General features: G+C 40.4%; 1 protein-coding gene across 7 annotated transcripts in view; it reads left to right on the top strand.

The window, feature by feature from the left end:
• LOC140257613 (contactin-3-like) overlaps positions 1–13,681 on the top strand; it is a 92,918-nt gene that overhangs the window by 64,400 nt on the left and 14,837 nt on the right. For all 7 annotated transcript variants that reach the window (XM_072347026.1, XM_072347027.1, XM_072347028.1 and 4 more), the window contains 4 exons: positions 1,285–1,421; positions 3,606–3,735; positions 4,969–5,119; positions 12,725–12,852. In XM_072347026.1, coding sequence (XP_072203127.1) covers positions 1,285–1,421; positions 3,606–3,735; positions 4,969–5,119; positions 12,725–12,852 — 546 coding nt within the window. The remainder of the gene's footprint in view (positions 1–1,284; positions 1,422–3,605; positions 3,736–4,968; positions 5,120–12,724; positions 12,853–13,681) is intronic.

A 13,681-nucleotide genomic window follows, 5' to 3' on the forward strand; every position in this document is an offset into this window, starting at 1 on the left:
AGATAAAGCAACGGCTCTTCTTTGATTGGCTAGCTTTCAATATTTAACTAACATTAATATCAGTAAAATAGGCGTAGTATGTTTGTCTGACACAAAGATCAGGTTATCCTGTCTTCTACAGCTGACCTTGATAAAGACAGTGTAAAAAATACATGAACCTCAAATCAGTGAAAGGCATTAATGCTCATGTGGCATAAGATAACTGCAAAACAAAAGGAGTAACAGGAGGTTTCACTGTCAGCAAGTACTGGTTGAATTCCAAAGCCTCCTAAGTTAATATCTGAATGAATACAATGTGGTACAGTTTTCTGTGAGAAGATAATCTTGAATATTTATTCATAAAAAATCCCCTGTATCAAGAAGTATGGTACAGTATGTGACCATGTTGAGATCTTACTGCTGTTCTGAATGTAAAAAGGAGTGAGAATTTATATGAACAAATCTTTTCTAGTGAAATGAAAACCCGTCCTCATCCAAATGATGATCTGCTGGTCTTGTGCCTTTGGCAATGGAATAGGTTCAGCTCTCAGCTGTGCTGCAGACTTCCCTTGTGAGCATAGGGGAGTCATTAATTTTCCCAGTCTGAATTAATTGCTGCTATAATGCTACTGTAGTAGGAAGTTCAACAGGAATTAATCTGACCTTAGGTGCTTCTATCACTCATCTATAAACTGATGATGTTTTCATATGTCACTGGTGTCGTCTTTTTTTGTTTGATTTTAGAGTGTTGGTATCTGTACTTAAGGAAATAAAGGATTAAATTTCAAATATCTATTGTGCTTAAGAAGCTGATGCTTTCAATTTAGTAGCCAAAGCATTGCTGAAAGAAAATATTGTTTACCTGCATGGCTGCCTCTCGTGTATGTTACGTGGCTTTTGCTGTTGGTTGCAGGAACAGAAGCATAGTCCATTGCCTCACTGTAATATGCTTAGATTATCCAGAAACAGAGATCCTTAGATTCTCTTCAGCATTAATTTGATGATTTTTGGCTGCATCAATTATTTAATTCCAATAATCCCGCTAATGTCTTTGTCTTACATTTACCTCACTTTTAAATTTGTGTTGATTGTGCTCCTGAATTAGTGATTTTAATATTGGTTCGACTAGTTCAGCTTTAGTGATATATCATCTCAATTTTCTTTTGTTTTACTACTTGCAATAAAAATGTTTAGAAGGAACAGTGAGTAATTTCTTTCATTAGTGACTTGAAACAGAACCAGTGAGACTCTGGTGGTACAACAACTTTTTAGGGTCTTCCTTGTTGATATGTATTTCATCTGCAGCAAAACCGCACTGGATCCAGATGATAAAAGATACTGAAATTGCTGTAGAGGATACCTTATACTGGGATTGCAGAGCAAGTGGCAAGCCGAAACCGTCATATAGGTGGCTGAAGAATGGAGACCAACTGTCAGTAGAGGTAACATTCATTTCTGAAGAGCACAATGGTATGCAAAATTAGCACTACTTCATATAGCACTGAGAATTCAGAAAGTCCATGTAAATGGTCCAGATAAATACTCCTTTTACTTCATGTTTGTTCTTCAGGAGCATCCAGATGGAAACATCAAAAGCTGCAATATCTGTAACTCAAAGACAAATTATACTGTAGAGAAATAGCTAAAAGGAGATTAAAATGCAATGGTAGAACCGTGGAAATAATTATATAAGGAAAGGCTGGAGAAGGAAGTTAATTAAAATTATAGATCAACAACTGTAAGCGAGGGATAAAGAACTTAAATGATTGTCTTACATTTGCTATTGGAATTTTGTTAAAGGTAATAATAAGACATTTGCAAACTTCTTGAGAAAAGATGGCAAAAATTGCAGTGTTTGAAAGATAAAGAGCAATGTAACATCGGTGTTTTGTTTTAATACTGTTGTTAACCTAATGGAAAGTCATACGTTGGTGACAGGGAGAAATGTACTTAGCAGGTCTGCCAGATCAGAGGTGCAAAAAACCACCTGGTACCCATATTGATTTTAGTTCTCACTGTGCATTGAGAAAACTGCTGAATCCAGGTTATTGGAAATGTAAACTAGGGGCAGTAGCCTGTAGCAGGAGGGCATTTTGCCCTTGGCCAGTGCTGTCAAGACTGCTCGAATTCTGTGCACAGCGTTGGCACCCGGAGTTGAAGAAAGGACTGCTCAAGTGAGTTTAGTGGATGGCTATGAAAAATGACCTGAGCACTGAAAAACAATTCTTAGCATTCAGGGTGTTGCAGTTATATGCTCGCTAAAAGGAATGGTAGTGTTTTGTGGACAGGTTCAGTGACAGAGTACAGAATATATTGGTGATTTAAGAGTGCTGTTAATAAATTATATGGAGTCACTGAGGTAATGTGCTTTTTTTTTTCCCTGTACCTCAGTAAGTACAAAAATACTTTCTCTCATTCAGATTTCCCAGTTCTCCAGCATGGAGCATTGGTGTCAAGCCTTGAAGGCATGATGTAAGGGAATAAGCATGATTCTGGAAGTGCTTGAGGGCTGTGCACTGTAGGACTAACTCACTGAAGGCGGGCGCCAAGGAGACAGCAGCAGAAGAGTTCTTTGTGTATCATGATCAGTTGTCTTCAGCTCCTGTGATAATCCTCCTTCATGCTGGGTCTGCTCCACAAAAATCTCCTGCTGCGGTTATTCCACTTAACTTCCCTTCCCCATAAATGAATCTTTCGTAAGGAGGAATAACAACAGGAGCTCAGGATGCTAGAAATAGAATAAAGACGTGAAGATTTAGGCTTGTTACTTTTAGGGACTGTTTTGTGCTTTGTCTGACTTGCAATTGACTGGGAATGGATCTGTCACAGAAGGGGCTGAGCTGTGTTGGCTATATGGAGATAGCTGGATTTGCCCTTTGCTGGGGCCAGCTGTGATTATAAGCCCATAGAAGAAAGGGCAGAGTGAGTACTGCTGTAGTAAGCCTGATGAGCCACATCCAGGACCTTTGCTAGGCATTGCTGCTCCAGAAAAGTTCTGATGTTTTTGAGAAAATCATTTGTTAATTATTATGTCTTTCCCCAAAGGAGAATCTGTTGGTTTTGTCTTTGTCACTCATTCCTCTTGTCACCCATCCATATCACTCCATCACGAAGCAGTTGCTTCCCACTGTAACTCATAGAGCTTTCCAGGAAGCATCAGGGTGAGAAGCACCCTGTTCTTCATTCAGTAGCCTTGTCAGCTCTAAGGCACTTAAATATGCCTTCCATTTAATGACTGTTGGATATTTTTTTTCTGCATAGTATCTCAGAGAGCTCATTAACAAATGGCAAGTGTGAAATCTCTAAATAGTGTAAAATGCCAGAGCCATCTGTGTGTTTTGGATGCTCTGGTCTTCCTAGTACAGTGTCCACATTTCTGGAGAAATGCAAGGCTATTTGAGAATAAAAAGCATCCGTGAAACTGGGCAAGTTTGAAGAATTGATTTTATACACTGTATTGCCAAATCTCAGTGCTGTCATATGAATTATTTTAAACTGTTCTTACGTACGTGCTGTTACATCTGCCCCATTTGTTGTGTTGATGCTGTCCTATTCAAATTTCTTACTTATTTTAAACTTTTCACAGGAAATACATCATGAGTAAAGATATTTTTCTTAATATTCAGGGAAGGATCCAGATTGAAAATGGCGCACTCACAATATCGAATCTAAATCTGACAGATTCTGGCAGATATCAGTGCATAGCTGAAAATAAACATGGTGTCATCTATTCGAGTGCAGAGCTCAGGGTTGTAGGTAAGATTTTTTCCTTTCTACTAATTCACAGCCCTCCTCCTCCCTCTCCACACGCCGTCCACCTGCCCAGAACTCCACCTCCTAATGATTTCAGCCTCGTAATTCCCTCAGGCACTGTCAAAATAAACATTTTTGTCTCTAATATCTTTTTATCTGCAGTGCAGAGGAGCTTACTCATCTGTTCCAGAGGATTTGCAGTCCAATCATTCATTGCTTTAAAACAGAACGCAAATAAATTATTAATTAGGCAAAGAGCAGATAGGGAGGCTTGGACACAGGCCTGGAGATGAAGACCTCTCGCAGGGTCTGGCCATAGCCCTGGCTTGGCACATCAGTCAGCTGCACTGACCTTCTGCATTGTGCCTCTGGTATTCCCAGGGGAGCAGTGCAGTGGGCTGCTCTTGTGGCAGCCTTCCAGAATTGAGGGGACAAGAAGTTGTCACTCTGTCATTCAAATGATGCGTGTGGGAGTCTAGAATAAATGGCAGCCATTTACTTGAGGAAAAGAGGGAACTTGCGGACTTCCACATGCATTAATATGCTTGTGCAATTTCTATCTCCAACAAAGAAAGACCGAAATCAAAACTAAGCCTACAGGAGCAGTGCTTTTGAACATGAGTTATTCCCTTTATATTGTATACGGTAACACTCAATCAGCAGACTGCTCTCTCAGCCTCATTCTCCTAAAATCCTAAATTTCCTTTCAAATTTCCATGTTGCCATAGATAGAAGCCACGTGCTGTTCTGAACTGTTAGTTCATACAACCCATGCTCATGAGCTGTGCTGTAGTTTTCTCTTATTTAATATGTGTGATCTGTCATTGTACTTTGGCACAAAAGTAGAATCCACCACATTCCTTGAGTTTTAACTAGACTTGTTGTTTACTGCCCTCACTGGAGTAGGGCAAGTCATGTAAGCTCAAATCTGATGTAGTGTAGTTAAGCATGTTGTATCCAGTTCCAGCAAAGGCAACGTGATCTTAGGTTCCTGCTTAGGTGCCTGCTTCTTTAGGTGACATATTCTGCAAAATTGAAATATTTACTTTTTTTGTAACCAGCATAAAGAAAAGTTGCATAATTGCCCCAGCAGAAGATCTGGTTGAAATAACTAATTCATTTGTGTTTTTAATTATGTTTGGAAGCTGAAAAGTGTCATGTATGTGCTAAATGGTAGTATCATTAATATAATTCAAGATGCTTCATTTTACTGTCAGTATATCCCTCCTGTTCCAGCTTCTGCTCCAGATTTTTCCAAGAACCCAATGAAGAAAACGATTCAGGTTCAGATCGGCAGCACAGTTGATTTTGAATGCAAACCAAAAGCTTCCCCCAAGGCCAGATGTTCCTGGAAGAAGGGAGGTGAGCAGCTACACGAAAATGAAAGGTATCCAGTCTATATTGGTTTACTCGTTTTAACTGGGGAAAAAAAAAAGCCAAAGCAACTTCTAAAATAATTTTTAATTCAGTAGTCTGTGAATCGAGAAGATGCGATGAGAACAGTAGTGCTGGAGGCTCTACTGTATGGCTTGAGGGGTCTCCTTGTACCCAGCAACTTGGAACACTTGTGTCTTCTTGGTCTGTGCAGCCACGGCTCTTTCTTCACAGGGCACAAAATAAATAGTCTTCATCTGTTTAAGTGTTGTCAGTTGTGGCATTTTGGCAGGAAATTAGGCTTCCGTCATTATAGAGCTTGACACAGGAGCACAGAATTGGTAGCTGGCTGTGTGCCTGAATGTAAGCACAGCCTCATTCAAAATAAGTCCCGTGTTGGTTTTTCTTTCTTTGTGAAACCTACAGTTGTCTTGTAATGACATCATATCACATTCATAAGGAAGTCTGTGACACATGGCCGCAGTGTTTGCTGACACTACACGAAGCCCCTCACTTTTTGATGATACTTGGTTGTTTCTCTCTGATAACTTCTGTAAGTATGCATACAGATTTGCATCATGGAGTTCTCTGCACATAGGAGAATTCCTAGCTTTTGTCCTTACATCACTCCACAAAGAACACAGAGGGAGGTATCCTCCTGCCTCTGTTGGAGCTGCCTGTCAGCAGCAGATAACCTGTGCTGGTTAGACAGGATATTCAGAGCTGTCAGACGTGCACAGACCACGCGGGGCTCCACGTATGTCTGAAGAGTTCTGGTCAGGAGTTGCACTCCGGGAGCTTTCTGGGTAGAGACCAGACACTGTCTTTGTGGCTGCTTCAAATTGCCCTTCCAAAGCAGCAGTCAGTGATTTCAGTTGTGGTGATGGTACCAGTGGAAGAAGTTGATATTCAGGTTCTGGCAGTGTTTTGAGCACACATAATGCTGCCTGCTTACATCTGTGTGTCTGCTTGAAAACACAGGTTACGCCTTTTAGTTCTGCAAAGCGCAGATATTTCTGAAATACAGCCCAAGGTGTATATGGCCCTTCTGTATTTGTGACAGCGCATATAAATGGCTTACAGAGGGAATGTAATAACAAGGCAGTGCTCCTGAATTAATCTAAATGGAGTCCACTTTCCTTCAGAGCAAAGGAGGAATGTGATTCTTTGCAGGAAGCACTATAGTTCATTACTGTCTGCTATGAATAATTGCAATTCATGAATTTCTTGCAGTCCTAGAATTCCTCCCATTCAGTTTCCAATTAGCAGTACATTTTTCAGCTATTAACTAAATTTCTGATGGAGAGGTCTGGGAGGGGGGTGAGGCAGAGGGTGCCTTTTTTAATTGCAGAGAAAGAGTGGAGTGGCTTCCCAAAAGGGATAATGCTGGGTGCAGAGGTGCAGCATGTGCTTTACCTATAGGAGAGGCAGAATGAGCTTAATGTGTTTGATTCTCAGACCTGCAGTGTAGATCAGGCTCTCTCATACAGCACTCAGTGAGAAATATACAGTCAGTTGGAGTTTGCCTGTGAAGAGCCAGCAGGGCAACTGCAGTCTTCAGAAACTATGGTGAGCTGTTCGCTTTTCCTGCAGGAGGTGGTTCCTGTGGGGGTAAGCTCTTGCACTGTGCCCCATGGGGACAAGTGCATGTACAGTTTTCCCAGTGTATTTGTCTGTGAATAGTTAGAACCACAGTGCTGTTGGTTTGGTAGGTTTCCCTGTGTTGTAATGGACATGTTTGTTCAGCAAGTGTAGAACAGTTTGTTGAACATCAGGCAGTGGGATGTTTGGGTTTTTGTGTGCATTCATGCAGGTGTTGAAACCCGTCCTCTCTGGGGGGTGTGCCAGAACAGTCCCATCCCCACAGCCCCAGGCACGCTGCATCAGTGCTCTGCTGCACTAGAGCCAAGTGCTACTTCACAGTATTCCTAGTGTTTTGTTCTACGTGAATTTATGTTTCACTGGGGTTACTGATCACATTACTTCTGTAAAGCCTGAAAGGTTTTCATTTTGATGGCACTGTTGCTTGTATTTCTAATTTATTTTTAAATGGTGCTGCATTTTCAGTATGTAGAAGATTTGGATAATGACTCAGTAAATTTTAATTAAATGAGCTAAATCTCATACGTCTTGTAGAGGGGGGAATGTATAAGTCAAATGGATTCGAGAGCCTTTGGACTGAGAAATTGCTCAGTGTTAAAGAACACGGTCTTGTTTCTTGTTAGTTTTGCAAGATATTCCATTTATTTATTTATTTTAATATAACTTGAATAAAGAGAACTAGACAGTGAAGAACGGTGGAATGCAGAAAGGATTAAGGCATGTGGAAGAATTAAGGCACTTCTGCATGTCGAGCATGGAGAGGTGAAGGCACAAAATGTGAATGAAGTGAACTGGGTACTGAAGCAGGAAGTACTCCCCACCAAAATGCAGTTTTGGAACTGTGCAACAAATCATTGTGGATGTAATGAAAATGACAGTCAGGAATTAGCAAGAATGTCTGCAGTGCTTCCAGATCAGGTATTGATTGTGGGAATCCATGGTTAACTGGCATGGGTCTGTTTATAGCCTGTGTTACGATTGTGTACATCACTGGGCTAGCAGCAGCTTGTATTTACTTAAGCTGTTCTTTCCCATCGTTTCATATTGTAAGGCCATTTAGAAGTGTCTGCAGTTGTTAAGTTGCATCCTGGTTGTTTTTATTCAAATATTATTGTTCTGGAGCAGGTTCTCCTGATAGCAGATCACAGCACCCAGCGTCTCCAGCAGGGGAAACCTTCCATCTTCTCTGTTGAAAGCCCTCATCTCCAGATGGATGAGCTTTTATTTCTTAATGTGCATTTCAAAAAAGAGTATTAGATATTTTTATCAAGGCTAAATGCACTCCCCGCTGGTTTATCTCCACCAAAAGCAGCAGGCATACCAAATGTGGTCCTAGGTACCCCTTTAGAAGACTTTATATTATGGCTCTAATATATGGCTGGAGAAAGGTTAGGATTTTGAGTTGGTGCAGAGCAGTGTTTCATCTATGAGCTCATCCACCTGCATTCCAAGATGTTTGTAAATACACGAAGAGCAGAAAAAGATGACAAGATACCACAAACTTTACCTTCAGTAACAAACATCCCAAGGCAAGTCTCTCAAAAACCTTCCAGTTTTAGCATCTTTCACTGTGATGAAGTGATGTCAAGTTCAAGGGGAAAGAATAGCTGAGGTACCGTTCTTGATAAAATATTGCACGATCCGTACAAGGTTCAGTTACTGGTTTTCTCTACAGTTCAAATTAAGTATTTTTACTTCATTTTGTGTTACAGTTTGAAACGCTGTGATCTGGAAACTAATGCATTTACTTACTAGTGCTTCAATAGGAGCTTATTTTGGCTGGCTTTCTCGTTAAGTAATCTGATTTAATTTAGTTGGAATTTGCTTGATATATAAAAAGCTGGTTTGACCCACTTTCCACTGATCCTTTGTACTGAAGAGTTATGAACTGGAAAGTAATATGTTTATATTTATTATCAGATCACCAAGGGTTTAAAATATTTGGCTTTTCTGCTGAATAACCTGACAAATATAAAAAGGCAGTGATTTAGTTTGACTATCTGTTATTTTAGTAAGAAAGCACTGTCATGGGAAGATGAACAAATTTACATTCATTAATGCTTTCATTAATGGCACACAACTTCAAGTGGCAGCCTTGCACTGGAAGAGCTGGAATCCTGGATCCTGAGGCATCTGCTGGCCCTTCATTGGTGGTTGTACTGCACCAACATTTACATTTAACGCAGTTCTACTGAGTATGGATAATGTATGCAAGCCTCTATATAAGGCACTCCCAGCTGTCTGAGCAAGCAGGAGTGAGGACAGTGAATGCAGAATAGCTGGGATGTTCTTAGACAGCATACAGGAAAGTCAACAGATTTCAGACTGGCTTCCTGGAGCATCACTTGTCTTCTAATCCTCAGTGATATTTTTCCCAGTATCTGAAAGTATTGGAAGTACGGTGCGGTTTGCAACTGTAGTAAAATAACATGTCAGTATTAGAAGTATATGTTCTCATTCTGGCTTTTCTGCATGGCTGGTTATGACCTGATGAGTAAAACACACCTGGGGTACTGGGCAGAATTAATGGAGAATGTAACTTCAGTTGGATGGAAGGTCTGTGTTGCCCCAATCCGTGTTCCTCATTTAGGTGGGATAGGAAGATTCTCCTTGTTTTGTCTCTCAAATCAGAAACGCTGAAGTCTACTCCTGTTCTTTTGACAGCAAAGAGCACGACAACATGGACATGAGTTAGGACATTTGGCTTTTGTAGGTATTTCTTTATGCCATCCCTTTGGCTGCTGGAGAAGAGTCTTCTCAAAGATTGATTTCCTACCATTTTACTCAAGAGAGAATGATTTCATTTTTGTCAATCGCGTTTTGATCTGAGGAGCAGATAGGTCCTTAAGTCAGCCTCCAGTTGTGCTAATGCATGTGTGCCAAAGCATTATTCAGCCAATTATCTTTATTTTACAGGGCTTAAAGTTTCTGCTGTTGGTGCATCAGAAATACGCAGGTCATGGAAAATGAAATTCACTTTGAAAATTTCTGGCCTTCAGCAAAATGTACTGGAAGAACTCCTGCAGATACTGGCAACTCTAAGGGGTGTATTATTGTTCTGTGTTAGAAATCTGGGTCTCTTCCGGACAGCAGGAATTTTTATCCTAGTGTGCAAATATCTTGTAACTTCAGTTGTACGAAACACCTCTGTTTGTCTAATTTTTCAGCAGAAAGGGCTAGAGCTGTTGCTAGGTGTTGCGTTTACATAAGCTGAGCTGCATTTACTGCTTTGTAATTGAAAAAGTAAAGAGTTGCTCTTTCTAATTTGCCAGTAAAGATTTCGACAATCATTTATTTTTTTTTCAGGAATTGATTTGTTGGGTGGTTGTTGTTGTTTTTTATTCTGGAAAAAAAAGAAACTTGATTCTTAACTATGCCTTGGTTTTAATAAGCCTCTTGTTTCATTGGCTTAGATGAGCTGGGCTTTGAGATAGCTCAGAGCACGCTAAAAATGTATTTTCCTTTCATTCTAATTAAACAATAGTCATTTTCTATTCTATAGCCCAGTCCTATTTATAGTTTGTTTGATCTAAGACTTTGTCATCACTGTTGGGTTTTTGTTTGTTTTTGAAGCTTTTCTGTTGGAAACTGCTTCAAAGTAGATGATGCAATGCATGCCATTGCAGTATATACTGATAGGTGGAAAGGCTGAAAACTCCATAGCATGCTTGCAGTCGTAACTGATGTATTTTAACACCTTTTATTGATGTAGTTATAATTACCTACAAAATTTATTAATCATGTCACATTTAAAACGCTTATAAACCATATGGTAAATATTAATTAATTATAAATGCAACCAGATATTACTTGAGAACTTTCTGGGATGATCCAATAAGCACAAGGGAGGTCAGCTGTCCTACAGCTGATGAACCACAGCCTCCTGTGAAGAAAGGCTGAGAGAGCTGCGGTTGTTTAGCCTGGAGGCTCTGGGGAAACAGGATTCCAGCTTTTCAGTGTATACAGGGACGGACAAAAAAGGCTGAGGCCGTGGTGGTGGGACAAGGGGCAGTGGTTTGAAACTGGGCAAGTGTAGATTTAGATTGGGTGTGAAAGAAGAAATGGTTTATGATGAGTGTGGTGAGGAACTGGCACAGCTGCACAGAGCTATGGGTGCCCCATCCCTGGCACTGCCCAAGGCCAGACTGTGTAGAGCCCTGGGCAGCCCGAGCAGCTGGGTGTCTGCCTGTAACCACCAGCACTCATTCTCCTTAAGAATGTGCCTCTAAATTATGCCACATTGGCTTCTCTGTCATTCTTGCAATACCATTTCCTGTTACTTTATTATTGACATTTTCATGATGGATAAAACTTATCTCAGGTGCCACGATACTGGGTGACATAGTGCATTTTTAAAGATAACTCACACACACACACACACACACAATGGAAATAATGAAGAAAAACAGTTAAAAGTTGAGCTTAATTTTATAGTGCTTTTCATTGCAAAGAGCTTTGTATTGTCAGTGATGCAGTGGAATGAATCCAGACTGCTCTGCTTTCAGCCATTCAAAATGCAGTCTCCATGTGGCCTGGTGATTAGGTGAACTTGCTATTAAGAGAAAGCAGCAGAACTACAGAGGCATGGTAGAATCCCACTGCTGTGGTCTGTGGTTGGTGAAGATGTTTTTGGAGGATCAGAGAAGCCAAAGGTTGTGGATAAGATCACTGAACCCATCATACTCCGAGTTGAGTTAAGCTGTCCTTACTCACCATTATTATTCTCTGAAAAATGGATTCAAATGTATTGCTTAAAAAAATAATGCCATCATAGTGTTGTATTATTTATATTATAAGTCAGTATAAATAGTTAATGACAGTGCAGTTCACTGAAGCATATGTCCTTTAAGGGCCAACTTGCCTTTCGGCCATGAGATGCCATGCAAGGTATATCCCAGCTGTGCCTGCCTGCAGTCCAGCAAGTCTGCCCAGCACTGCAGCTGGAAGCTTGCCTTGTCCTTGGTCAGCTCTGTAGCACTTGCAGCTTCACCCCGAGCACGGCTCACAGGGAGCTGTTAGGTACAGTGTGTGAATGGCAGAAGAACAAGGAACTTGTGTTTTCAGTTGAGCATCCTGCTTACCCCGTGCCTGGGGCAAGTTTTGAGAAGGAAGTGCTCCCAATTCCCACTAATACTGAAGACTTAATCTGCTTCTTGTAGAGAACTGAATCTCAGCTGGGACAATTTATTGATACTAATTTCCCTCACGTCTATTAAAAATAAAAGGAGCAGAAAGGATGTGTATTTAATTTTGTACTGAATAAAGAAGACAAAACCCTTGTGACCCTTCTGGAAAAGGGAAGATAGCAGTATTAAGTTTCAGGACATGGCTGCCTTCTCAGATGATGCGTACTTTGACAACTGCGTGAGACTCGACAACTAATGCTGTTAGAGGTTTGCCTCCAGTTATTAATGTTGTTTGCTGTTCTGCTGATTCTCTTTAGCTGGTTGTGAGGTGTCTGGGACGTTTCCAAACTGCCTGCTAGCTAACCTGCCTACGAGACTGGCAGTGTAGCATCACTGTGATTCATTTGATGACTTTGAAATGAACTGATGTATCAAGAAACTGTTGCTCATCTCTTTTTCCCCAGTTATTCTGAACAGTTATGTATAGTTGTACAGGTCTATATGCAGCTGCATATAGGAAGAACTGGTTGAAGGTTCTGCATGTAAGGATATGATAGATGGGAGGACCAGAAAGAGGGAATTGAATTATCCTTGCCTTTAGGTCCCTCCATTGCTGTTGTCCAGGATCTCAGCTCTACTGTTGGGATGTTGGTGTTCTTGCATATCTATCAGTAATGTGACTCTCCTTTCAGTCTCCTTTGCTTAACTTTTTTTTTAGGAGTATTTCTGTTTTCTCAACATTACCCACACTCAGTGTACACCATCAATACTGTCAAATACCGCGTTGAAACTGATGCAGTTTGATATACCAATGTCATACAATGAGTATTCAAACATTTTGTCAACAAAACAATTCTGTAACTTCAAAATCTCTTTGTAATTTTTTTTAGAATCACATTATTAAAGGATGGAGGACTAAGAGTAACCAATGTGACCAAAGCTGATGCTGGAAGCTACACTTGTGTGGCAACAAACCAGTTTGGAACAGCCAGCGGGACAACAAATTTAGTAGTTACAGGTAGGTGGGCTGGAAAAAGAGGGTCAGATTGACAATGAACTCCAGACTGCAACAGAAATCTGCCATCGGATGAATTCTGAATTAGCTCTTTGAACAAACACCAAATGTGCTGAAAAGTGTGATAAAATACATGTTTAAGGATATATAAAAATATATTGGGTATATTAAAAAATAAATAAATATAAATATATATATATAAATAATAGGGTTGATCTCTGGTTAGCTGAGAGGAAAGAGATGGAGGGATTTTCTCCCTTTAGGCACGGAAATTTCTTGGCCCTGGGAGCTCAGATGAGGATGTTCTGAATACTTTCTTCCACGCTCTCAGTTAGTTACCTGAAAACTAAACAAAGCAAGCTTGTTGCACTTCTTTTTATTTAACATGTTAAAAAACGAAGCATGAAATTCATGCCAACCAAAAATATTAGAGGTCATTATACATTCCAGTCCAAAAACCTCTTTAGCCCTACGGAGCTGTACACTTATTTGCTCATGGAAAAAGATGTGGAAGAAGCTCCAGCTGCAGGAGTGCTTGGGGACCCCACAGGCAGTAAAGTATCAAGTCTTTCAAAAGCTAATTGTGTACATAACTGCTGTTAAAAAGAGTTTTTGCCCCTTCCTCTGAGACAGCCATTACTTGCTGCTGGCTGAGATACTGGCTGAGAAGGACGAGTGCTTTGTGAGGTTTAGCTGAAGACTCTTTTCTCATGATGTTCTTTATTAAAGATGGGAATAACTGAAAGATTTTCCAAATGCAGAATTATCAAATATCCTACTGCATTGCATATCCCATACATCTCATAGACCCAAACACAATTATTCTGTTCAG

This window comes from Excalfactoria chinensis, chromosome 12 (genome assembly GCF_039878825.1).
Source record: "Excalfactoria chinensis isolate bCotChi1 chromosome 12, bCotChi1.hap2, whole genome shotgun sequence".
NCBI classification, from domain to species: Eukaryota; Metazoa; Chordata; class Aves; order Galliformes; family Phasianidae; genus Excalfactoria; species Excalfactoria chinensis.